Here is a 27197-nt window from a genome sequence, read left to right on the forward strand (position 1 = left end):
GCTAATACAACCAACTGGAACTGATTATTAAAGATAAAAGTTGTAAACAGAGAAGGTTGTCATTGCTATCACTATGTGATTTAGTCCTCGTTTTTCTTTTGTCTGTTTGTTATCATTGTCATGGTTTTTTATTTCTTAGTATTTATTAATTTTCTTGACATATTTACATATACTTGGTTCAATCTATATAATTGCTCGTGTTTGCAAACACAATCGATAAATATGAGTGTAAATACATACACAAATTGAAGTAGTCTTTTAACACACTGATTTGGAAGGTGTTATAAGAATCAATAATTAATAAGCAGTATCATGGGTTGGTCTGCGACTGGTGTTCATGAAAATGGTTTTAGGCATATAATTTTTACATATGTTTTAGAGTAATTCTCCTAAGAATCCTAAAAAAATTTAATCACGAAAATAGTTCATAAAAATGACCATAATAGTTTTCACTAAATAGCAAAAAGACTAATCTACATTTAATGAATAACACACCTAATATAAATAAATAGTTTTAAAATATTATTTTAATTTTTATGTTTTAAATCTCAAATTCTAAACCTGAAATCCTAAGCCACAAACCCTAAAATTCACTCCCAATTAATTCTAGAGATATCTATGTGTCTTTAAATATAATAAAAGCTATTTTAGTTATTTTCATTTTTACTATTTTGTGATTAAAACAGTTTACTATATATATATATATGTTCGCTTCTCTCCTGTGATGCCACGTCATCAAGTCGTGCGTTATGGGAGTGACACGTGTCCCATTTTATATTTGGGGCCAAAATAAAACAAAAGATTGAAAAAAAATGAATGTAGTCAGGGGTAATTGAACCCAGCACCTCCAGCACTGGTAATTTCTCTTAGAACCACTAGGTTAAAGTCACTTTTTATAAATATGTGGCCGCGAAAATATTTATTATTGTGTCCGCTGGAAGCCCATGATTCTTCTGCTTGTGGCCAGGGCCGGCACTGAACTGACGCCAAGATGAAGATCGTGAAGTTAAAAACTTTGCTCCAAACAGTTTTGCAATGTTCCAACCTTTATAACTCGATGCATATAATATATATCATAATATATTTGTTGTACACACTTTTATTAGTTTTGCTTTTTAAAGAAGGTATTAGCAGTTATAAATGTTTTGTGCCAGTGAAGTAATGGTTGAAAAACTTCTATGCATATGTCATTTTAAAATAACACTCAACTTCTATATATAGTCAATACATATGTCAATGTTACTTTTAGACTAAATATTTTCTCTTTTAAAAATATAGAAAACAGTTTTTTTAGTCTACAAGCAAATGTTGTAGAGCAAGTATGCATTATACAAAATAATATATATTTAAAATCCATACGCAAAAACATAAAAATTGTTATATGCCTCTTTCTGACACATGCACACTCTACTATGAATAAGAATTAAAAAAAAACAGTATTGTCATCAAATTTTATCACAAATCCACATTTGTATATCTATAATTATGAGTTGGACAATTAGTTAATTTGAAACAATACCAAAGTAAGAATAATCGAAAAACAACTATACCACCGCATACTAATAAGTAACACATAACAGATAACCAAATTCTTGAATCTTAAAACAAATTTTAACTCGAACATTTAGTGAATATCAAATTAACTAATATCCCGCCCGTAGGGCGGACCAACCCTAGTTTATCCAAAACAATATTGTTTACTGCTATTCTAGAGTATGTCACTATATTTTATATCAATTTTAGTTAAGTTTTATAGGTTTAATCAATACTATTAAAAGAGAAATAATTTTTATAAATCTACTTAAAAACGTTGTTTGGACCTTTTCATTAACTAATAATATTTGTCTTACTTTGATTTGGACAAACAATATGTTACCTTAAATTTTTCTAACAATCATTTAGTCAAAACTTTTATTTATTAGACCCATATCTTTGTGTAAACGAAAATATTATATCATATATATACTACCACATAAATTTGGTTTACGAAAATACAATATCACATACACTGTATTATACTCTTCTCTAAATATGTTTCATTAACTTCATAATTAAGATAAGTTTAAAAATTATATATTATGTTAATTTTATTTTATTCATAAATAAAAATTTAGTATTTAAGATAAGTTTAAAATTATCAAAAACCAAACAAATCTTTTTCTTACTGCTCAACAAAAAACCTACAAATCTATACTATTAAATTAGCCTAAAACCTCTCAAATAAATCTTAAGTTTCACCAACTGAACAAATATAACTTTTATAAAATGCAAAAAAATATAATGAAATGTTAGATTTGGCATTCGGGTCTTCGGGTCAAATATAAATCGGTTTCTTTCAGGTCCAAGTTCTTTGGGTCTTGGGCATTTATATCCAACTAGGTATTTGAATGTTTTTTTGTTCAGATCGGTTCCTTTTCGTTCCAGGTCAGTTTGAGTCAATAATTCAAGTATCTGTAAAATTTACTATTTAATTTGGCTACGTAATGAATCTAGCTCGGTTTGATTATTTCAGACAAAAAGATCTAAAGAATCCGAAAAGCCAAAAAATCAAAACACGAAAAATACCCAAAATAAAAAAAAATACCATAAATAACTAAATATCTAAAATATCAAAATCTTACCCACGAACCAAAAATATCCAATATTTTTAATATATTTTTAAATTTTTAAATTTTACCTAAAACCTGAAACTATAACAGAAAATGTGAATCCAAATTTTACAATAATAATTTTATACTGAGAACATATATGAATTACTCAAATATACATAATATAAACAAAATATTCTGGATACTTTGGTTATCCGGAGTCCAACAGAGACCCGCAGATCCAAAAAAATCTAATAGGTAATTTTTTTCCAATCCCGAACCTCAACCTGTATTTTGTATTGGTTTGGTTCGTTTATCAAATTTGGGTAAAATGTTCATACTTAAGAAAGAGTTACATAAAAGTGTATATAAGAAATCCCAAATAAACTTATACATAAGTTATATAATTTTAAACAAATTTATGTATTCGATATAATACGACTTTATAACATAATAATACACAATATGCTCAAAATACTATCTTATATCCAACTTCGTAAATAATCCATAAAACCCGTGTTTTCGAAGCGCGGGCAGGAACGAAGCCAGAAGATTTATGGTATGGGTGCATTATTAATAAGAAAAACATAGGAAAAAAATTGAACTTGAGTAAGTGTGGGTGCACAACTTGACTTTAACCATTTTATCTAACAAATTCTAATGGTTTTAAGCCTAAAAGTTAGAATTTTATTATTTTTATGGGTGCACATGCACACACAACCCATAACCTGCTTTCGTCTCTGAGTGTGGATCAAAATCTAGTTAAGTGCTTTAAGCATTATATGACTTCAGACAAGCATTGAGCCATATGTATGCGTAAACATGACGTCATGCGGTATTGTTATGATGCATGTGTGGCTCTTTAGTCCTTGAAAGAACAAGAAAATCGAATATATTTTTTTTTGGTAAAAGAAAATCGAATATTTGAATTACAGTAAATAATTTATCGTCTTGCATTCACATATCTTAATCGATACAAAAATATATATATATCACAAATTTTAGTTAGATTATAAATATGTGGTCTGAAGTTGACCTGGTTATCACAATCTTAAAGTTTAACAAGCAAAGATAATCTATCAGTCCAAAAAACGATATTTGTCTAATAAAAATGAAATAATAACTTAAATAGATAATGTTGAGTAATTGAGACAACTGAACGACATTGGAAAGTTAATAAACTGACCAAGTTAGTGGAGGAGGACAAAAGACGAGTCAGAATTAAATGAGGGATGAGCTTAAGAACGTGTATTTATGCAAATATTCAAAGAGTTGCATGAGGCTCGGCACGTGAACATGCTCCACTCTTTAACGTACAAGTGGACCCTCTCCATCCATGCGCCAATTCATTAACACTAAGTCACTAACAATACAAAAAATCTTAGTATCGGTTTTTGTATGTCTAATTGTACATACGCCCACAAACAAAATACTGTATGGTGTAAACCATTTATAAACCGTATTCCTTTATATTATACTAGTAATAAGTATCTTCTGCACGTAGGTTTCCGACAGAGATTGATGGTGTTAGGGCACTTTGTATATTTGTTGGAGGTTGGTCTTAAATGTATAGGTGTGGGATTGTCGTTTCTTATGTTCTTACGTGCATGTCAGCATGTGTTTGCATGTATATAAATGTATGCCCGTGGATGTATATATATGTGGGGTTTCCAACATATCTGGAACTGATGAGGCAGTTAATGGAAAAGATGAAGGAGAGGTTGGAGAAGATGAAGAGGACAATGAGACAACAGAGAGCAAAGCTTCATATAATCAGAATTTGCATCACTTTGCTTCTCTCTTCTGATGACAACTCTTGATCTTTCTTTTCTTGTTAATTTTGATCTTTAACTTCTTTTCTCAGCCTTTTACCAGCCATCAGCATTTTTTTGCGCTTACATAGTGTTGTAATATGTAATCGTTGGGCTTGTACAAATATTTTAATTAAGCTTGATGAATAATTACAGAAGAAATGTATTTATTTGTTTTCAGTTTTCAGCGACATAATATCATCCTTCTCATAGACAAAACCTCCCTGCCAAAATATATAGTACCCGCTAAAGTCTAAACATACTATTATATGTAGTACTTGTATATATATGCATGTAGCACCTGTGTGATTGATATTATATATTATAAGTGCGTTATAATTATTGGATACACGTATATCTCTTTGTTTTGAATGAGTAAACATCATCAAATGAGTAGTGCATTTATTTTTCACCAATATAGTTCAGTTAAAAGACACTTAAATTACATACATGTTATGATAACACCAAATAATAATAATGGCACTCGATAACCCGACCAGTACCAGCACCAATGGGTAACAGCTGCCTGAGGCATCACCACCCGACCAGTATATTATTATACTATTAGCTTATGCGTCGTATTATGAAACATATACGTGTACAGCCAAATGAAAATATAAGGACGAAACACACAACTGCTTAATGTAAGTTCTTTTATGTCCCACACATCTACACCTACTGAAATGGATTATACAAATCCATGATCCAAGACCCGACAATTACTTGAGGTGTGTTCATTCTTGATTTATATCTAGGGGTGTTAATCAAGACAATCTAACCCGATTCAGTCCCGGTTTTGAATTATTATTTAAATTATCTTGTGAGTCTGATCCAGATAAAGATTCATTTCCAATGCATCCACTGAAAAGAGCTATATTTTCGCTGCGAATGCACTTTTCCAATGACCATAAATTCATCGGAATTTTCACTGGAATTTACTCCTAAATCATAAACCAACAACAATTACAGAATCAAAAAAAAAAAAAAAACAACAACTACTGAATGTTTAAAAAGAACTCTAACGTGATAGCTTTGGTCCAAACAAAGCTTATCCAACTTTATTTATTATCAGAACTTTAAAGCTTTGGAGCTAGGGCTTCGTTTTTATTCGACATCCCTATTAACATCGTCACGTGTATTCATAATTTTTTACTCCCTCCGTTCCTAAAAGATGTATGTTCTAAAAAAAAATTTGTTTCAAAAAAATACATTTTTTACTTTTTCAATGTATGATTTTATGAAAAATTGTAAGTTTCAAAAAAATTAATAGTGTTTATTGAATTTCTATTGGCTAAAAGTTATGGAAAATTGTTATTCACAAAAAACAATGCATATTTAATGAGTTTTCTTAATATTTGTGAAAAATCTAGAATATGCATCTTTTAAAAACAGAGGGAGTATACACTAAACGTTATATATAATATTGATCATGTCTAATATTTGGAGTATTGTTTGAGTTTATAAGTGATTTTTGTTTCATAATCTACTAAATTTAAATTTTATGCCCAAAAACTTATTATCTCCAATTTGTCGTTTTGACAGGGACGAAAAAGGGAAAATGCAGAAAAAGTCACAAACTTAGAAATGTCAGATCGGGAAAAATCGTACAAAAATATACATGACATGCTCTCTATATTTGAGCACTACGAATAGCTAGGAATTATGTATTACAAACACGTAACTGTTCAACTCTTTTTATCATAATTTTCTTTTGTTTTTCCCGCTTTTTGGATATAAAATACGATAAGTGAGTGATGGGTGAAGGCAAAGCGAGTGAAATAAGAACAGAAGTAAACTAGCCTCTCTCTCTCTCTCTCTCTCTCTCTCTCTCTCTCTCTCTCTCTCTCTCTCTCTCTCTCTCTCTTCTCTCTCTCTCTCTCTCTCTCTCTCTCTCTCTCTCTCTCTCTCTCTCTCTCTCTCTCTCTCTCTCTCTCTCTCTCTCTCTCTCTCTCTCTAAACTTAATTACTACATTTAGCCTCTCTATATATTCCATAGCTCTCCTTACTTCTCGTTACTCCAAAACTACCTCAAAAACACATGGTCTTACCACTAAAACAAAACAGAAAACTACCACGTAGAGGTTGTGAAAGAAAATGAAGATTTCGAAGCTCCGTTGCTGGGACTGGTGTAAGGAGCAAAGAACGCGTGCTTATATCATCTGGAGGTGTTTGCTCTTCTTGTTACAGTGGGAAGACTAAAGATCGAACAAGAATAGTGATTAATCTAAACGGTTTATTAACACGCTCTGTAGTCTCTACAAAGAAAATCCAATGGAGATATGTTTTCTTTTTAGAGTCTTTAGGCCATGCAGTGGTCGATTTTTGTAAGAATTTCTGATGGTAAAAAATAATATAAAAATCAAAAGTAGGAGAAAGACGATAGAAAAGTGGAGAATGTAAGTAAATCTGGAAAATGTAAATAAATCTGTCAATAAGCTAATGTTTTAAATAGAGTTCAAAAAAAAAAAAAAAGCTACTGTTTTAAATTAAAGTAAACACCAGTTGTACCAGTGTTTTTTTGGTAAATAAGTAGCAGTGTTTTACCCAGTTTATAGGATTTCTTGTAATATATTTACATCGGAATTGCTCGTTTAATTTTGATTAGGGACAAAGTTTCTCGAGGGATATAGTACTATTTATGCAAAGACTAGGGCCTGGCCGAGACAGATTATTCGATACATTATTAAATGGCGTTGAATTGTCAACCTCTATTGACATGGAAAAATTGATTAGACGTCTGAGGATACAAGTGACTGGAGTACCGGTACATTTTTGGAATGAAGGAACTTTTGACGAGATAGCAAAGGCTCTAGGAACTAAGTTGGCTGTTGATGCAAAGAGCGCTCGTATTCAAATCTCTGGCAATATTGACAAGCCCCTCCAGTTTGAGAGAACGGTGGGTTTCTCGAACGGAGATACAAGGAGGGTAAATTCCCTCTATGTGGGTCTACACAGATACTGCTTTACTTGTAAGATGATTTTTCATGATGAGAACAACTGCCAAGAGTTAACAGAGGAGCAGAGAGAGCACAAACGTCTCCAACGCCTTACTGCAAATAATCATGGCTCTCAGCGACAGCTCCTACCTCCCGGAGCTGACTATGATCGTAGGTCAAATGGTAAACGACCACGATCCCCTACACTGGAACTCTCAAGGAAGTCACCTCCCCGCAAGCTTCACTCTGATACTTTCCATGGGAGGCATAAGAGCTATGGCCGCTTCAAAGATTCTCAGGGATACGAGGTAGATCAAAGCAGAAAACGGGGAGTAGAGCATAGAAAATATGGAAGCCCTCAACGATCCGGTGACAACACTACTGGGAGAAACAAGCCCAGATCTCCTAGAGACTCTCCCCCCCGTCAAGCAGTTTGGAACCGTCTTGAGAGACAAGCGCCGCTGCATCGTACACGAGGGAATGTCTCGAATTCAGACTATCTTTATCCAGGCAGAAAATATGGGATAAAGGATCAATACCATGAGAATGCGGAAGGGGGTCGTAGTTCCAAAAGAACCAGGAGTTTCAAGGATTCAAGAATGCAGGAATGGCGCCCAAGAGAGTCTCAGACCCCAAACATCAATCGCTCTCAAAATACTAGAGATGATCGGGCATACTTGCCTAGGGCTACGTCATATGAGAATCAGACGCCAAGACGTGTGGAACAAGATATAGCAGATTCTCAAAGAACCATCTCAGAACAACCAGGAGCTATGGTTTCGAGAGAGAATCCCAGGAGTGGACATCTAGTTTTACACAAAAATGAGACGGAGGAGGAGAAACGCAGAAGACTGAAGGGCAAGGGAATCATGACTGCAGCTGACAGAACTCCTCTGTCCAAGGATAAAGCCGCAGCAAGTTCCGCTATCCTTATAGGCAGAAATACAATCATCATTAGAGAACCAACAGATGGAATCTCTTCCCAACAAAATCCTCAAGGGTCATACCAAAGAAGAGACAGTAGAGTGATAAGACGTCTCGAGGAAGGGGAGATACAGAACGTGGAAGTTCTGCCATCACTTAGTATTCTGCCATCACATGGTAATATTCTGACAGCACATGGTACTACTGATGTAGGAGAAGATGGGATGTTAACGGAAGAACAAGCTAATCTGTTCCCCATGACTGAAGAAGAGGAGGCTGAAGTGGACAAGATGGTATCTGAATTTGATGGTGTTATGATGGATGAGAATATGATGGAGAATGATGATCTCTTGATTGATGAACCGGGATTCAATGCTGAGAAGATTGATGCCATATCACAACTGTCTCCTATGAATATCCAGGAAGACTTTACTGAGGAGCGGGGAGCTAAGAACCATGAACAAACTGATGTGGAGATGGTTCATGTTCCAAATAAGACAACTGAGAACAGAGGAGGCCATTACCAGAATCGTTTGGAACTTTCCTCAGAAGGACGGGAGCCCACTAGGGGACCTCTGAAGAAGAAGCTAGCTACAAATTCGGAGGTGAAGGGTGCGCGTGCCTCAAGGAAGTTATTGGCACACAGGGGCCGTTCCTCCCCAAAGAAAACCAAAGGAACGGGTATAGCCTCGAGATCCTTTTCTCAAAAAGTCCCTCGTACTGAGGTGTTTCCTTCTGCTGTTAGTAAGAAATCTCTATCTCTTTCAGGTTCGGTGGTGTCCCAGAAACCACCCAGTAAGAAGATATGAACATCATCTCATGGAACTGTCAAGGGGCGGGAGCCTACTTGACGAAGCAACACTTGCGAGAGTTGCACCGTTTTTTTGCACCTTCTTTTCTTTTTTTATCAGAAACAAAAAATTCATTTTCTTTTATGCAAGACTTTCAGTATTCTTTTGGTTATAATAAATTGTTCACTGTCGAACCGGAAGGTCGTAGTGGTGGACTAGCTCTTTTTTACATGGATTCGCTTGATGTTAAGATAATATATTCGGATAAGCGGATGATAGATATAGATGCGTCAATTGAAGGACGCAAAACCTGTTTGACTTTTGTCTATGGTGATCCGGTCATTGAGTGCCGTGAATATGTATGGGAACGCCTTACCCGTATGAGTTTAGGGAGAACTGAAGCATGGTTTATGATAGGGGATTTCAATGAGATAAAGAGTAATGTGGAGAAGAAGGGAGGTCGGAAACGACAGGAGACATCTTTCATCCCCTTTAGAACAATGCTTGCCAATTGTGGTATGATCGACTTTCCCTATAAGGGTAACCCGATGTTGTGGGTTGGTTTTAGAAGCTCCGGAAAATTCCAGTGTAGATTGGATCGGGCTATAGGTAATGAAGAATGGCACCACCTCTTTTCCCACACAAATGTGGAGTACCTCAAGTTGTGGGGCTCAGACCATCGGCCAGTCCTAGCCAGGATACAATCGCGGGATGTTCGAGTTCAACGCAGTTTCAAGTTTGATAAAAGATGGTTGGGAAGAGACGGCCTGGAGGAAGCCATTAAGGACGGATGGGGGATTTCTTCCCGCAGGAACTCTAATGAACTTCATTTCAAAATAAGTAATGTTAGAAGAGCAATCTCGAAATGAAAAAAAACCAACCAACAAACTCTGCAAAAAAGATTGAAGACATTAAAGTCCTACTCGAGCAGGCACAAGAGGAGGACGGTGTCAGCAGTGAAGAGATCTTGAACTTAAAATGGAACCTGTGCGCAGCTTTCAGAGAGGAAGAGCTATATTGGAAAGAAAAAAAGCCGTGTTCTGTGGCTGAAGGAAGGAGATCGTAACACAAAGTTTTTTCATGCAGTCACAAAGCAGAGACGAGGAAGAAACCGCATAATCAAACTCCGGAATTCTTCTGGAGGATGGGTAGAGGACGAAGAAGGTATAGAACGTGTGGCGACAACCTTTTTTCAGAATCTTTTTACCACATCTTCTCCAGGAAATCCTGAGGAAGCACTCCGGTATATTACCGCGCAAGTCACACCTGATATTAATACATCGCTCACACGACCGGTGTTTGACTCTGAAATTTTGAAAGCGATAGGAGAAATCAACCCAGAGAAAGCTCCGGGACCAGACGGTCTGACGGGCACTTTTTATCAAGCGTTTGGGGAGATAATCGCGGACGATGTGATTCACACAGTTAAAGATTTCTTTAACTCGGATGCTTTCGATCCTCGTTTAAACCAGACCAACATATGTCTGATTCCTAAGACGGATCGCCCTAAAGAGATGACAGAATTCCGACCGATAAGCTTATGCAATGTTAGCTATAAGATCATCTCAAAGATAATGTGTAAACGGCTAAAGAAATTCCTCCCGAAGCTTATATCTGAGACGCAGTCGGCCTTTGTGGCTAGAAGACTTATTTCGGATAATATCTTGGTAGCTCAAGAAATCTTCCATGCAATGAGAACTAATCCGATTTGTAAATCAAAGTTTGTGGCTATCAAGACAGACATGAATAAGGCCTATGATCGCATGGAATGGAACTTTCTCGAAGCATTGATGTTAAAGATGGGATTTGCAGCGAAATGGGTCACCTGGATCAAATGGTGTATTTCCTCAGTATCGTACCAGGTCGTACTAAACGGCGAGGCAAAGGGCAACATAAAACCCACACGAGGACTGCGCCAGGGAGACCCTTTATCCCCATTTCTTTTTATCATATTAACAGAAGCACTTATTTCTCAGATTAAAGGAGCAGAGAATGAGGGAAGACTCACTGGTCTAAAAATTGCCCAAGCCAGCCCGGCAGTGTCTCATCTCCTTTTCGCTGATGATAGCTTATTTTTCTGCAAAGCAGATGTCCAGCAATGTGCTGAGTTAATGAAGATCATTACCAATTATGGAATGGCGTCCGGACAGCAACTAAATACCTCCAAATCCTCTATTCTCTTTGGAAGTAAAGTCTCAGTGGAAGTGAAACAAGAGATCAAAGCAGCGGTGGGAATACAAAAGGAAGGAGGGATGGGGACTTATCTAGGTCTGCCGGAAAAAATATGTGGATCAAAAAGACAGGTGTTCACCTTCGTACGAGACAGGCTAAACATCAGAATCAATTGCTGGACAGCCAAGTTCTTATCAAAGGGAGGGAAGGAAATTCTTATAAAGTCGGTAGCACAAGCATTGCCAACCTACGTCATGTCGTGTTTTCTTCTGCCTCAAGATATTCTGAATAAATTAAAAAGCGCAATAGCTAAATTCTGGTGGAGTACGAAGCAAAATAATAGGGGTTTGCATTGGATGGCCTGGGACAAACTATGTAAACCGGCTGATAAGGGTGGCCTTGGTTTCAGAGACATAAAGAACTTCAATCTCGCATTACTTGCGAAGCAACTATGGCGACTCCTCCATCATCCGGAGTCACTTCTGGCCAGAGTCCTCAAGGGAAGATACTTTAGATATACGAATCCTCTGGAGATCAGTAGCTCAAATGCTCCCTCGTACGGATGGAGAAGTATGATCGCGGCCAGGGATCTCTTAAAGAAGGGCCTGCGACGTACGATCGGATCGGGGTTTAACACCCGTGTGTGGTTTGATGATTGGATACCGTCACAGACGCCTAGGCTAGCTCAGGACAACGGTACATGGAGGAATCCTAAACTGTATGTCAACCATATTATAGACCACAATACGGGAGAATGGATAATGGATTTGATCCGGAATATTTTCTCACCTGAGGATGTGAATCTGATACTGAATATCAAACCTAGTCATCATATCAAACCTGATGGCTACTGCTGGACCCACACAAATTCCGGGTTATACACTGTGAAATCAGGGTACGAGCTCGCGTCTCTGATCCAGGAGGAGAGTACCGAGAAGCAGATCCTCGAACCAAACATAAATCCCTTACTAACTAAGGTGCGGAGTTTGAAAGCGCCAAGGAAGATCAAACATTTCTTGTGGCAATGTCTAACAGGATGTGTGGCGGTTTGTAGTAGATTATCGGACCGACACTGTGGTAATGATCGATCATGTCCTAGATGTGGAGGGGATGATGAATCTATTAACCACCTACTCTTTCAATGTCCCCCGGCCCTCCAGACATGGGCTTTGTCAGACATCCCATCAGGTCCGGGACGTTTCACGAGTGAATCAATATATGAAAATTTTGACTTCCTTCTGTCCCGAGCTCTGGAAAGGGGCGTCTCGAAGCAACGGTTAGCGAAGTTCCCCTGGATCATGTGGTATGTATGGAAAGCAAGGAATGATAAGCTGTTCAATGGTGTTGAGATATCGCCACTGGATTCCCTTCACAAGGTGACGCAGGAAGGAGATGAATGGTTAGTTGCACAAGAAGTTACCAAATTCGCAAAAGAGAGAGATAGGCCACAGTCGATGGAACAAGAGGAGATAAATAGGTTGCATAAACCAAGATGTCAAGTGGATGCATCATGGGCAATCAATCAATCTACTTTTGGTGGTGGTCTCATATTGGAGATGGAAGATGGGAGCACTTTTACGGGTTCCCTTGGGAGCAGGGAAGTCCCCTCCCCACTTCACGCGGAGTTCCGAACCTTGCTGTGGGCAATGAGTTACACGCTCCGTATGAGTTACAACAAAATGCATTTCGAATCAGATTTCCTGCAAATGGTTAAGCTGATCGAAGAAGAAGAATTCTGGCCATCTTTGGCTTCGGAATGGGATGAATTCTCCCGCCTCCGGTCTTTGTTTAATTTCTTTTCAATTTCTTTTATTCCTCGAGAATTAAACTCCCGTGCTGATCTCCTTGCCAAAGGAGCTCGCGCGAAAGGTTCTATTTCCTCCCATGTAAACATTTTGGTTCCACCGGGGTTAGCTCAAACTAACCTTTTCGAACCAGTTTAATGAAATATGGTGATTAGCAGTAAAAAAAAAAGACGTCTGAGGATACAAATTTTTTCGAAAATTATTTGAGCACTGCCAAGTCTCCAACCTTGAAGATCTTAATGTGAGTCTCTTAGACCAGCTCCATCGCTGGCTTTTAAGAAGTTCATAGCCCAGCCTCTTACGCGGTTTTGATTAGAATATTAATATAATGTTGTGTTTTCGGTAGAAGCACCTCTTAATTAAAGATTTTTAGAGGTTAATCCTAAACGACGTGGCAAGCTGTAACTGGTTCTCTCTTTGCTCTAGTCTCGTTTGGGGAAAAAAATCCTATCATTTTACGCGAGAGAAAGAACAAAAACTTCGGAGGGAGATTTTCTGCGATTCGGCGATCGTCATTGCTCTAAGGTAAATCGATATCCGCATGCTTAATCCGAGTTGTTTAGGTTCGATTTATGGATTTCTACTTGTTCCATGCTGTTTTTCTCTCACTTTTGTGGTCGATTTTGGGTTTAAAATCGATTTGGGGATCGATTTGAAATTAGGGTTTTCGTTAGGGTTCGAAGACGAATTGGGATACGATTTTTGTTTCCGATTAGGGGGTTTTAGAGATCGATTTCGGGTTTAAAATCAAGTTAGGGATCGATTGTTGTTTCTGATTGTTGTTGGGTTCTTGTTTGCTTATGTCAACTTGTTTGCTTATGTTATTCATTCAAGCAACTAAAAATGAGTTTCCTACTAGTTGTTCGCTTATGAGGCTGATTTAATTACATTTTGAAGATCATGGATCCTAATGAAGATAGGAGATCTATGAAGGCGCAAAAGGCCATCTTCGATAGCCTACATTTTGTAACTGACTCGATGCAAGGAATTCAAGAACGGTGTGTATGTGGGAGACGCTTAGTGCGCGAGAGAGCTCCAGCAGAAGTCTTTGACTACCTACCCGGGAAAAGATTCTTCACATGCAAGGAGTACAAAGTAAGTGAACTACCTGTTCTATTTCTGTCTCTCTAGGTTTCTTACAAAATTTAATCATACTTGTTATATTTCTGTAGGATGATGGCATGCATTACAGGCAGCCCTGGGTCTGTGTAGTGGAGGAAGAGCTACAGATCATGAAAACGAGGCTGGAAAAATGTGAAGAGCATAAATCCCTGATGGTAAAGCTGGAAGTCGAGAATCAGGAGCTAAAGGTGAATTGCCTTCTATCTTTGGTTTAAGATTTAGATTATGTGTCTGGTATACTTCAAAATGTTGACAAATGTTTTATAATTTTTCAGGCAGAGGTGGAGAAGCTCATAGCCCGAGTGTCCGAGCTTGAGTATGCCGCATAAGGCGAGTTCATAAATCTTTTTAGAGTTTTTGAACGTTCTCTATTTCTAAAGTTCTTGCATCAGTAACTTCATAGTTTCAGAACTCTCTCTATTTCGACTTCATTTCAAACTTTCAATTTTCTAAACATTAACTTTTTATTTCATTTCAAACTTTCTAGTTTGAACTAGTTTAAATCTAGTGGTAGAGGAAGACGAACGAGATGGATACAGTCAATTTGATACATCTATATTCGTAGAAGGAGAAACAAGCAGAAGTTCAGAGGTGGATTTCTTGTTCTCTACAAACATGCCTACGAATCTCGGTAATATGCTTGCCATTCGGAGTGAACTTCGCGACCAAAGGATACATGAATGATTGAAGACCGATTTAATTGAGAATATATTTGCAAAATTTGGTCATTAACAATCATAATTATTGTATGTTTAATATTTATTTTTTAATAAATAAAATTTTATTTTCCATAAATTTAATAATATTATTTTATTTCTAAGAACCTCACTTTGGAGTTCACCAATGAAAACCCAAAAAAGTGAAAGTCCTTAACTTTTCAAAATTAATTAAAATAATTAAAACAAAATGCTAAGAACCATACTTAGAGGTTCACCAATGGAGTTGCTCTTAGGCTTCGAATGTTACGAACCGCCCCGCCCCGCACCGCAGTTAACAGTAACAAAAATCTCTACATATACCATATATCTTTTTTTTAATTATACAGAGGTATCCTGGCCCCACAGAAGTGATTCAGACTAGTCACGTGTTGTCACGTGTCGGTCCTCTGTCCCTGGCGATGCCGAAATGTTAATTCACCAGTGGCCGGGATTCGAACCCAGGTGGCGGTAATCACAGTTGTAAGCCCTTTACCACTAGAGTTAGAAGCCCCGGTTCATATACCATATATTTATTCGTATTTATAACTGTTATATATACTATTCGTATTTATAACTGTTAAAACTCCACCGCAGTTAAACCACTTGTCCCGCACCGCTCAAACCGCAGTTACCATTCGGAGCCTTAGTAACAAAATATAAACATTTGTAATTTAGTTTAGTTTAGTTTATATTTAATTTTAAATTTTAAAAGAGCAATGGGGCATCTATATATCTATACTATTACTTGCGAAGTAAATTTTCAGAATCGAGCTCTCACGTTAAAAGTTAGACTGGTTGATGTCGTTGTTACCCTTAATAAATTTTTATATATAATAATTTAATTAAAACGAATTTTATATTAATAATATTAAATTTCTAAAAAGATAATTCACATATATTTTGTTGTTATCTTGAAATAATATTTTATATTTCTAAAAAATAAGATAATACTTATATATTGTGTTGTTATCTTTAAATAATATTTTTATTATAAAAATTAAGATATAAAACAATATATAATTAAATATTAATGAAGAAAAAACATTTGTATAAAAATATAGTCTAAAACATTTCTAATATATGAGTGTTTTGAAAAATTCAACACAATAATTCATATATATATTTTAATAAACTTTTCTGTTATATATAAATTATTTTATGTATGGTATAAACTTGTTAAGAATATAAATAATAACTTAACATATTGTTTTTGAAGTAACAAAATATAAAATAATAAATATCTATAAGAAGATTATGCCCGCATGTGCGGGCAAGACACCTAGTTGATTGAAAACATAAAAAATCAATAATAAATAATTAATAATTAATTATTTCAAAATAAGATAAACTTAATGTAACAAAAATGGAAAACATGTCTCAACGAATGCAATCATTTCAAGGGGAATTTACCAAATATAACCTAAACATTGATTTGAAATGCAAAACTAGATCCAATATCCAATGAAATGTAAACTAACTTAAAGAGATAGTATAATTACTATTTACCCTTTCCGACCAAATAAAAAAAACATGAAATTATTTTATGATTCTATCTTTTGGAAATCTACATTTCATAGAAAGAAGTCTACAATGTGTAGATTTCCTAAGAAGTCTACATACTCCGAAGTCTATGTTGTAATTTTATCAAGTAATTTTAGTTTAAACATGTATAAAAAGTAATGTGTGAAATTTATTATAAATCATCAATTTAAAATTAATATGAGCTATATAAATTAAAATTCGGGAATTTTCATGTTTACCACTTTCATGTACCATTATTCATTTTTACCACCACTAAAGAGACATTTTCAAAAATACATTTTTCATTAAGTGGTAAAAGACTCTTATACACTTGTTCTCTACATATATATAATAAATAATTTTTATTTTATTTTTTTGAATTATACTTTTTCAAATACGAACTTCTTTATAAAAAAAAATTTCGAATTTTTTTTTTTTGGAAAATTTCTTTTTGAAAATAAAAAATTATGTTTGAAACTATTTTAAAATTGTTTTTAAACGTTGACAACTCTTTCTTAGGTTAGTAATCGGTGACTTGCTTCGCTTAAATTTTTTTGAAGTATTTATTTATATATTTATAAAAATCCTAAATTTCATATTTTAAAAACCCTATCCCACCCCTCAACTCTAAATCATAAGTCTAGATTAATTAACCCTAGGGTTATAAAAGTTTTTTACCCTTCATGAAAAATGAAGGTAAAAATGGTTAGTGTAAACATGAAAAGTGGTACTATGAATGTGGTATTTTTGACAATTTCCATTAAAATTGAATACAATTGAACAATCTAAAAACTATATACAACCATGTGTTGGACAATGCTTATGGTTTGGCAACAAAAGGTTTAAAGATGTAACTACTTTTGGTGTTAGATTTTTGCTTTATTAACTTATATTTACGTATAAATGTTTACTATTTTATAGTTTAAAATATTTTCATATTTGATACATGATTAATTAAGATTTTTGGTTATCAAATGGATATTTAGGGTTTGGGTTTGGGATTTAAGGTTTAGTAGATTTCAAATGAGTATACTTAATTTTAGGGTATAGTAGACCTCTTTTTAAATAAGTAAAATAATTTGAAATTATATTATTTTTGCTTGAATAAAAATTCTGAAATAATATACTAAAACTATCAAAATAATAATAATAAAAATTGCTAAGTCATATATCAAAATTATAAACAAATAAAAAATAACATATTGAAATTATCTTCGTAGACTTCCAAAAAAATCTACTAGGTAAATTTTCAAAAAAGTCCACTAGGTAGAGTTCCAAGGAATTCTAGTCCATAATTTTAAGTTTAGTAGATTTAAAAAAGTCTAGTATGCCGTTAATTTTAATCTAATTATAGTTTTTGTCTCTTTATATAATAAAGAAATTTTACACATCTTCTCTCTAAAATGGCTCAATAAATTTTTATAATTCTTTCACTTCTTTCTAAAACTCTCTCGTCTCTCTAAAACTTTCTAATTTGTGAGATAACAAACGAAGTCCCACATTGGAGAATTAGACAAAGAGTGTATAATATATAAAAAGATGTCCAACTCTAATAGTACGAGGCCTTTGGGAAGAAAACCAAAAGTAAATCCATGCGGGCTTGCCAATTAGGCCCAAAGTGGACAATCTCGTACTAATCGGATAATATAGAGTTGGACATGGACTTTAACAATCCCAACAATTGATATCAGAACGGTTGACGAAAAATCTGCAAAAGACCAATATACCTTTCGAGAGATGAATGGTATCCTATGAGTTAGGATAGGAATGAGAGGTGTGTGGCAGAGATCAAGTCAAAAAATTCTGGAAGTCAGTTTTGGAATACGAGATGAATGTGATCCTTAGGTTGAGGGTGAGAATGTGAGATAACAAACTAAGTCTTACATTGGAGAATTAGACAAAGAGTGACTAATATATAAAGAGATATTCAACTCTAATAGCACGAGACCTTTTGGAAAGAAAACCAAAAATAAATTCATGAGGACTTGCCAATTAGGCCCAAAATGGACAGCATCGTACTAATTGGATAATATAGTGTCGGACATGGACTTTAACGATCCCAACATAATTTATGTCTAACCTCTCAATGCTTTTGGTCCGACCGGAATCGTATTTACACATCAATTTTATGGGTGGTGTGAAGAGCAGGACGTGCTTCTTAAAAGTTACATGAATTACCCCGGCCTGGACCGCATGGGAGTTGGAATAAAATTTTAAGGATTGGCAGGTGAAAATTTGTTACAACTTACAAGAGAAAATTTGCATTAGTGAGGAAAGCCCATAATTATGCCCAGTCGTAGGAAGTGGAAATGCCGTAGTTTAGTCGACAATGAATAGAATCGGATCGCTTAGAGCTAGAAAGTTGCACAATCTTTTATTAGAGTTTTAGATTTGCGACCTGAAAACAAAGATCATATTTTTGACAATCATTCCAACTTGACGAGAATACGAACCCGGAGGCTTTTGCCTTTGGCGGTGAAATCTCTCGTTGCTTGTTCTACAAGTCTTGAACCTCTTTCTTTTTAATTCTTCATTTCTTATTTTAATAGAAAACAATATTTGAAAGTTACACAAAAGAGCTTCTTGTGATTGGCCAAGAAGGCAAGAAGTAATACAAAAAAAAATTAACAAAAGCTTAACTAAAAGAATTTCCACTACGAGAATTATTAAAAATAGCAAAAGACTGGCGAGGATATTTCTGTAGCCATAACTGTTAACGATTGCGACATATAGCGACAAAACATAAAAATGTTAAATTTATAGCTAATCTATAGCGATCTATAGCTATAAATATGATCCGTAGACACTCTTTTGCTAAATAGCTACTAATTAGCGAGGAATGTGGAAGCACCGTAGCCTATTGGTTATGGTTTAAAGGCTTTTACACCCAGGTCTAGGGTTCAAATCCCAGACTATGCAATTTTTTGCAGATTGCACAGGAAATCCAGATTTCAATTCCCGGAGCAAGCGATTTATTCAACAATTATGGGATTACGGAAGAAAGGCTTACAAGGATTTCTCAACATGGTGAAAGTAAATCCAGTCAGGCGTGATCTTCCTAGGACGGCTCAAATGATGCAGTTAGGCGTAGATCCTCATAAGGCAGGTAGTATTGTCGGTTATCGAATCGTCTTTGTAATCTTTCTCATAATTGTAATATCTAAATAAATCCCCGACAAAAAAAAAATTAGCGAGAAATAAATTATCGCCAAAAGTTTTATAGTTAGCAACATATGGCTATAAATATTTATGTATCCAGTTGATATGTATATATTTGAAATTTACATTTGTGATATATGTTTGAAAAAAGTAATGTTTGATTTAAGATAATGTATATTTGTGTTATGTGTATAAAAGACTTAATTTAATGCTTGTTGTGTTTGGTTGATACTTGAGTTAGAGATTATGGTATAGGGGTTTAGATTTTAGGGATTGTGGATTGGGGTTAAGGGTTAAAAGATTTTATAGTTAAGAAATTGTTAAGAACATAATAAATTATAATTTGTTAGAAATTTATATTAGATTTTAAAAGTGTAATTTGTGTTGTTAAAATGAAAATATTTGGCTGTTTTTTTATCAGGGATTATGGTATAGGATTTAAATTTTAAGGATTGTGGTTTAGGGTTAAGAGTTTATAGTTAAGAAGTTGTTAAAAATATAAAAATTTGGTTAGTTAATTATAATTGGTTAAAAATTTATATTACACTATTAAAAATGGGTAAATATGGTTATTATAAAAAATATTATTTGTAACATCACAAAATTTTATTTTCCTCTATTAAGTATTTTTTCCCCACACATTTCCCTTCCAATTATTTTTGGCTCTACTTATTGCCTCCATTTTCTCATTTCCCTCCCAAGTATTTTTGGGTTTAACTCCAAAATATTTTGGCCCAAAATTTGGTTATCAGTTATGTTTTTCATGACGTACGGCACTTACCGAGTCTTCTTCTCCTCTCGCCTCGCCTCGGTCATGTTATCCGGTACTTTTTTTTGTGGCTAACACCGGACAAACCTCTAGTCGGATATTTATTCTATAAGTTCGGATAAGGGTTTTGATTTGGGGGTTTTTGGATTAGGGTTTCAATCTGTCCTGTGGTTTTAATTTTGTAGACTACCTGTTTCCCTAACAACAGGTCTCGATTAGGGTTTTAGTTTGATTTGGGGTTTCTCTGAGCCTCCGCAGACTAGTTTTGAAAACTCAATTCTTTAAGCTCACTGTTTTTTGTTTGTTTGTTGGTTTCATTATTTTTGGATCCTTGTTTTAGGGTCCCATGCGAGAGACTGAGGGAAGAAATACGACTTCTCAAAAATACTTCACATCCAAGCATTGTTGTGAGTACGCGAATCCATTCTCTTATTTTCTTAGATGTATATATTATTGTCTGTTCTGCATTTGTATTCCCCTTAGTACCAATTTCTTAAAATTTATTTCAGAGATACTTAGGTACTATAGGGAAGAATGAGTAACCAAAAATCTTGATAGATTTTTGCCCAGTGGTTCGGTATCATCTGTGTTGGAAAAGTTTGGATCTTTTCCTGAACCAGTATGTCCTTCCTAAACCTGAAATCTGTTAAACTTTGTGTTTGAGCTTCCCACGGCATAAATATGAGCTTTCTTAATTATAGTCTTTCTTTTGTGAATATTATTACTCTTGCTGCTGTAAGTTTTATTATGAGGGGACATTTTTTTAATTGTTTCCAACACAAGATTGTTTGCTTGATCTCAGATTCTCAGTGCAGTACACATGTGACTATTATTCAGCAGACTTGAATCATCTACATGTTTCTCAGTCCCATTGAAGAACTTAGTGATACTGAGTTATTCTGGGGCCAACGTCCAATTCAGGCACGGTTTCTTCCCTATTGTATTTATAAGCTACATAAGTTTTTGCTCCATCCTTACTCATCTTGACATTTTTCTGCATATTTTGTTACTGCTTATGGTATTCCTCGATGTTTCATGATTTTTCCTATTGAACATTACTTTCAAAAACTCCTATTAAATAGGAATCTTTAGTAAATCTCTTTACTTCAAGTGTTGGAACTCTCTCTTACCTTTCTTAGCGATGACTGTGGATTCCCTTGTGATTTTGTATTCACTGGGGCTTTTATGGTAGTGAAGACACTTTGCAAGAGTTACTGAAGCACTGCTTAAGAGAATACATATGATAAATTCATGGATTCAGTTAAGATTCAACCTTTCAAAGATGGTGATTTTGAACCTTTTTTATTTTATTTTTACGTTCAACTTCTTGTTTGTACTTATATAACACAATGATTTCTATTATACTAGGGTCGGTCCGCGCTACGCGCGGGATATGAGTTACGTGTGATGTCAAAACTATAGAATTGTATCTTATTTTTTATTATGTTCTATGAGCTCTTGCAAGAGAAATATATTATAATATTTAAAGTTTTTAAGAATGTTGGTGTGTAGAGAATATATGTTAGTTTATTTTTAAGATTTTAATAGTTTTATTAAATTTAGCTGGTTTTTTAGAAAGTTTGATGTGAAGATAATATTATATAATTATGATCAATATTTATAGTGTTTAAAATAAGTATTGCATATCTATTTGTATTATTTTTCTTGTCATCAAATAAAACAAATTCATGCTGACTCTGTAAACTAGTTTTTATATTTTGCAATTATTTTTATAATTTTTTACAATTGTTTTTTATTCTTAAAAATTATATTGTAAATAATTATTTTTCATATTTTTTATAATCAAGTTCTTATTTGTTTTTTAGAATTATAATTTTGTTAGAGATATCTTAATGGTAAGGACTATAAGAATATTTGTTGATTTATTTTCAAGAACAGTTAAATTTTTTTGAGTTATTGTTCTGATATATTTTTAATTTAATTTAATGCATGGGTGGACATCAAATCTCTGATCGAGTTCAGTTTATGTCTATTCAAATATCCTATCAAGTTTAGTTTATGTCTACCGTTTAAATTATGTTTATTTTATTGAAATCGAAATATATTTTAAGATCTTCAAATTCCAAAATAAAAGTAATACACATATATATATTATATTAATGTATAACTAAATAAATAAAATTATCATGGAAATTATTTTAGTTTGAATATTTCAGTGGAAAACCATTAAATAATTTAGGTTTTTTTAGTCTTTTTTTTTTACTTATTTCAAATATTTACTTTTGACTAAAAAATACTTTCAGGTATTTTAGACAGCTCCAAGTATTTTTTCTTATTTTAGATATTTTGGATTCTATACCTTAAATTCATTATTATATCTTTATATATAAAATTATGATTCAAAAATATTTGGACACAGAAGGAGATATATATAGGAGGGTCGCTGGCGGCGCAGAGGGAAATATGTGATCAGTAGGGTAAATTCTAGGGATGTTCAATCCGGTAAAACCGAACCGATAAAAATTGAACCGAACCAAAATAGAGAAAATGGTTTAGATTTGGTAGTACCGAATAAACCAAATTAGTGTTATTATTAAGAAACCGCAGTATATGAATATGGTTCGGTATATAAACCGATCCAACTGAATAAACCAAAGAAACCAATTAACTAAATATAATTGTATACTTATATATAAAATTTATAATAAAAATAATAATATATACATAATTGATTTTATGAATATGATATTCGTACTTAAAACATTGATTTTAAAAAATTTTTTTTTGTTTTAAGTTAATTTTTTTTTTGTTTTTCTCACTTTCATCAAATTAAATAAAACATGATTTTTAATTATATTGGTAAATATTTGTGCTATATGTTTTCTCAGAAAAAAAACATGTCAAAACCCTGATGACAGCTTCCATAAAGAAATGTGTACTATAGTGGGACAAAATATACGCCTTCGAGCTCAAACAAAAGAATTGATAATATGTTTAAGCGTCAAGGAATTCAGAATTCTGCAACTTTGGAAGCCTGAAATATTTATGGCCCCTATGTATGGACGAAGCATTACTTGTAGAGTGGCAATAATGGTGACACAATGACGGTGGTTAGCCAACTTTATGCAAATTCCAGTTCTTGACTATGCCAATATCAAAGAAGCTTCATACATAATATGATTTAGAAATTTGTGCGGGTCTATGGTGTTTCTGTTTAATTTTCTGCTATGAAAACGATTGGTTCCGTAAGGAAGCTAGTTGGTTGTGGTATGGCTTGGTAATTTAAGGGAAGAGGCTAGGCGGATTTTTTTTTGAAGTACGGAGGTTGGTAACCCCCTACTGAGATGAGCAATAAAGTTCTTGCTGAAGCATGAACCTTGAGTAGACAGATGACTGTATGCAAGAGAAGAATATCCATGACTGCAGGATTTGCAAAATCAGTGAAATCATAGGCTGCCAACTCTAAACCAGATGCATCCATTTATTTAAGTAATATATATGCCCAAATGTTCTTCTCGTAAAACAACAACCAACCATGGGGTGACTGATGAATCAAGTTGGATATGAAATCTTGGGGACACACTCCCAGCTATTCCAGTCACTGGATTGTTGGTAGTACGTTTGTTTTTGAAGGAAGTGGCCTTGATGTTGCTATCAAGTAAACTGCTCGCATATCCTAGCATTTTTTCACTTTTGTAGCTTTCTCTCTTGCTAGAGCCACTACGCTTTCAGGGAAGTTAGCAAACTCAGCCACATGGATCCCAAAGCTCTGGTCACATGCTCCTGGTTCAACCTAGCCAGACAAACATAGACATCAAAACATTATAAGAAATTCAAGATTCAGCAAATATGAAGCTTTTTTGGGGAAGAACCAGATGTTGTTTGGTTAAGGCAAACCTTGTAAAGCATGGTGAGTTTGCGGCTTTCTGTGTCAATGTGTGCACTGACATGGAAGTTTGCAACACCAACGATGTTACCTGCAACCTCAGAGTTTGCTTGAGCCAAGGCAGTAAGTTCATGGAAGTGAGTAGCAAACAGAGTAGGAGCTTTCTTCACTTGAACCAGACGCTCACATATAGCCCATGCTAGACCTGATACATTCACCAAGATAATATTAACAACAAATCAACACAAAAACGAAATAAAAGAAGCGGTTTCAAGCATTTCTTGCATGAAAGTAGACACTCCAGGCAGCTAAAAAACATGAAAGTTAAAAAAAAAAACATGAAAGTTCAAAAAAAAACTTAAAAGAGGATTTACACAACCCAGCGGTTTCAAAAACAAAGAAGCAGAGAGCTAAACTCACTTGGCAATCGCCTGCTCCTACACGGGCAAAGATACAGTCTCTGATGGAAACTGAAGCTTCATCACAAGGAACAAAGGAACCAACTTGAGCCATCAGTACAGTCACACCAACCTGGCGAATGAAAGTGGACTTCCCTCCCATGTTAGGCCCTGTTATTATTTGAAACCAACTCTCTCCTCTCATCTTATGGATCCCACATAAGCTCTCCACCACGCTTAACGTTCCTAGCCTCCCAGTATCTCAGTAGTCTAGCTTCCACAACCGATGAACACTTCCAGGTCTTCAAATAAGAAAAAAACACCCTGGAGATGGTCATTGAGAGAGATGAGTAGAAGATCGAGAATAAAAGAGATAAGTAGCAGAGAGATGAAGAGAGCAAGATCTCCAGAAGGGGAATACTAACCTATTTATAGCGGAGATTTCGCCGATGGAAACGACGCATTGAAGGGCTCGTTCTGGGCGTCTGTATTAATGCCATTAAAGTCATTACAGAGAGATGAACTATTGATCGTCATTCATTAGAGTTCCGTTACAAAGAGATTGAGAACTATCGATTGTCATTCTTGCGGAACACAGACTCAAATGAACAAAAGAGACAATTAGGGTTAGCGCTTTTGATCTTTCTTTTTTTCTTGGTCAAGCGCTTTCTGATTTTTTTTTTTTTTGATCAATCGCTTTTTGATCTTATTCGCAGGCAATAACTAACGAAACAAAGCCCATCTGGACCAAAAGAAATAAAAAAAAGCCCGTACGTAACTAAATGAAACGCATCGTTTCGTTTAGGCGGACATATGTCGCTTCCAGAAAGCACGAATTAGTGACGTGTCCGCCTACATGGATAGCCTGGGAGGAATTCAAACCCTTTTTTATAATCTTATGGATCCCACATAAGCTCTCCACCACGCTTAACGTTCCTAGCCTCCCAGTATCTCAGCAGTCTAGCTTCCACAACCGATGAACACTTCCAGGTCTTCAAATAAGAAAAAAACACCCTGGAGATGGTCATTGAGAGAGATGAGTAGAAGATCGAGAATAAAAGAGATAAGTAGCAGAGAGATGAAGAGAGCAAGATCTCCAGAAGGGAAATACTAACCTATTTATAGCGGAGATTTCGCCAATGGAAACGACGCATTGAAGGGCTCGTTCTGGACGTCTGTATTAATGCCATTAAAGTCATTACAGAGAGATGAACTATTGATCGTCATTCATTAGAGTTCCGTTACAAAGAGATTGAGAACTATCGATTGTCATTCTTGCGGAACACAGACTCAAATGAACAAAAGAGACAATTAGGGAAGCGCTTTCTGATTTTTTTTTTTTTTGATCAATCGCTTTTTGATCTTATTCGCAGGCAATAACTAACGAAACAAAGCCCATCTGGACCAAAAGAAATAAAAAAAAGCCCGTACGTAACTAAATGAAACGCATCGTTTCGTTTAGGCGGACATATGTCGCTTCCAGAAAGCACGAATTAGTGACGTGTCCGCCTACATGGATAGCCTGGGAGAAATTCAAACCCTTTTTTATAATCTTATGGATCCCACATAAGCTCTCCACCACGCTTAACGTTCCTAGCCTCCCAGTATCTCAGCAGTCTAGCTTCCACAACCGATGAACACTTCCAGGTCTTCAAATAAGAAAAAAACACCCTGGAGATGGTCATTGAGAGAGATGAGTAGAAGATCGAGAATAAAAGAGATAAGTAGCAGAGAGATGAAGAGAGCAAGATCTCCAGAAGGGGAATACTAACCTATTTATAGCGGAGATTTCGCCAATGGAAACGACGCATTGAAGGGCTCGTTCTGGGCGTCTGTATTAATGCCATTAAAGTCATTACAGAGAGATGAACTATTGATCGTCATTCATTAGAGTTCCGTTACAAAGAGATTGAGAACTATCGATTGTCATTCTTGCGGAACACAGACTCAAATGAACAAAAGAGACAATTAGGGTTAGCGCTTTTGATCTTTCTTTTTTTCTTGGTCAAGCGCTTTCTGATTTTTTTTTTTTTTTGATCAATCGCTTTTTGATCTTATTCGCAGGCAATAACTAACGAAACAAAGCCCATCTGGACCAAAAGAAATTAAAAAAAAGCCCGTACGTAACTAAATGAAACGCATCGTTTCGTTTAGGCGGACATATGTCGCTTCCAGAAAGCACGAATTAGTGATGTGTCCGCCTACGTGGATAGCCTGGGAGGAATTCAAACCCTTTTTTATATATAAAGATTGATAATTAATGATTTTTTTGTTATAATACATTTATTTTAAGAACTTTATTTATTTGCTTTATCTATTTTTATTGAAAACTAAATATAGCTGTCACTACATCCACATATATATTTAGCTACATATAATTTGTAACTACATTTTCCACAAACTTGCTAGAGAGAAGCTGTTGTTAAAGTCTATGCCATTTAGCCACACAAAATCTGTTGCTAAAAGGGTCACTTAAGAGCAATAGAATGATTTGTAGCTATATTGTTGCTGTTGGCTAGGGTCATTGCCGTTGCTATTCCGTAGCAAAGTGGCTACAGATTCGCAACAGATCAAATTTAGCGTGGGAGATGCGGCATAATAAATTATCTGTCGCCATCCGTTGCCAATGTGATTTTAGCTACGGATCATGTATGTT

The 27197-nt window shown here is 34.9% G+C and overlaps 4 protein-coding genes and 2 long non-coding RNA genes across 9 annotated transcripts; 5 read left to right on the plus strand and 1 right to left on the minus strand.

Annotated features, from left to right (window-relative positions):
- The first annotated feature begins 1449 nt into the window (after window positions 1–1449).
- Window positions 1450–5398, plus strand: LOC108872250. Its single transcript, XM_033278956.1, is given in 2 exon segments — window positions 1450–4271; window positions 4273–5398. Coding segments are annotated over 2 exon segments (204 nt in total). The 5' UTR covers window positions 1450–4203; the 3' UTR covers window positions 4409–5398.
- A 907-nt stretch (window positions 5399–6305) lies between these two features.
- On the plus strand, window positions 6306–6848 carry LOC108871821. Its single transcript, XM_018658737.2, has one exon. The coding sequence runs from the start codon at window positions 6494–6496 to the stop codon at window positions 6596–6598; it is 105 nt and encodes a 34-aa protein (XP_018514253.1). The 5' UTR covers window positions 6306–6493; the 3' UTR covers window positions 6599–6848.
- A 3187-nt stretch (window positions 6849–10035) lies between these two features.
- Window positions 10036–13196, plus strand: LOC117127923. The gene has a single exon (XM_033278947.1). The coding sequence runs from the start codon at window positions 10565–10567 to the stop codon at window positions 13163–13165; it is 2601 nt and encodes an 866-aa protein (XP_033134838.1). The 5' UTR covers window positions 10036–10564; the 3' UTR covers window positions 13166–13196.
- A 1-nt stretch (window position 13197) lies between these two features.
- LOC103832290 lies at window positions 13198–15624 on the plus strand. The gene is made up of 4 exons (XM_033278954.1): window positions 13198–13552; window positions 13925–14122; window positions 14200–14337; window positions 14425–15624. The coding sequence occupies exons 2-4, from the start codon at window positions 13928–13930 to the stop codon at window positions 14476–14478; spliced, it is 387 nt and encodes a 128-aa protein (XP_033134845.1). The 5' UTR covers window positions 13198–13552; window positions 13925–13927; the 3' UTR covers window positions 14479–15624.
- A 387-nt stretch (window positions 15625–16011) lies between these two features.
- Window positions 16012–21737, plus strand: LOC103832295. Of its 3 annotated transcripts, XR_625963.3 has the most exons (4): window positions 16012–20351; window positions 20637–20703; window positions 20806–20915; window positions 21099–21737. It is a non-coding gene; the product is annotated as an uncharacterized LOC103832295 (long non-coding RNA). The 3 variants fall into 3 exon arrangements; XR_004449076.1 differs by having other exon boundaries at window positions 20806–21737; XR_004449075.1 differs by having other exon boundaries at window positions 20637–21737.
- LOC103832300 lies at window positions 20997–26624 on the minus strand. 2 transcript variants are annotated; one of them, XR_004449073.1, is made up of 3 exons: window positions 26314–26624; window positions 24155–26212; window positions 20997–24050 (listed from the first exon to the last, which is right to left on the minus strand). It is a non-coding gene; the product is annotated as an uncharacterized LOC103832300 (long non-coding RNA). The 2 variants fall into 2 exon arrangements; XR_004449074.1 differs by lacking the exon at window positions 26314–26624 and having other exon boundaries at window positions 22112–24050; window positions 24155–24865; window positions 24967–25257.
- Between the last annotated feature and the right edge of the window lie 573 nt (window positions 26625–27197).

The sequence above is a fragment of the Brassica rapa genome, chromosome A01, assembly GCF_000309985.2.
Source record: "Brassica rapa cultivar Chiifu-401-42 chromosome A01, CAAS_Brap_v3.01, whole genome shotgun sequence".
NCBI lineage: Eukaryota > Viridiplantae > Streptophyta > Magnoliopsida > Brassicales > Brassicaceae > Brassica > Brassica rapa.

Excerpts from the sequence above, each read along its gene's own strand:
- LOC103832290 (XM_033278954.1), top strand. The coding sequence starts at position 13,928 with ATGGATCCTAATGAAGATAGGAGATCTATGAAGGCGCAAAAGGCCATC. Across the intron at positions 14,123-14,199 it reads TCACATGCAAGGAGTACAAA|GATGATGGCATGCATTACAG; the intron begins GTAAGTGAACTA and ends ATATTTCTGTAG. Across the intron at positions 14,338-14,424 it reads TCGAGAATCAGGAGCTAAAG|GCAGAGGTGGAGAAGCTCAT; the intron begins GTGAATTGCCTT and ends ATAATTTTTCAG.
- LOC117127923 (XM_033278947.1), top strand. The coding sequence starts at position 10,565 with ATGACAGAATTCCGACCGATAAGCTTATGCAATGTTAGCTATAAGATC.
- LOC108871821 (XM_018658737.2), top strand. The coding sequence starts at position 6,494 with ATGAAGATTTCGAAGCTCCGTTGCTGGGACTGGTGTAAGGAGCAAAGA.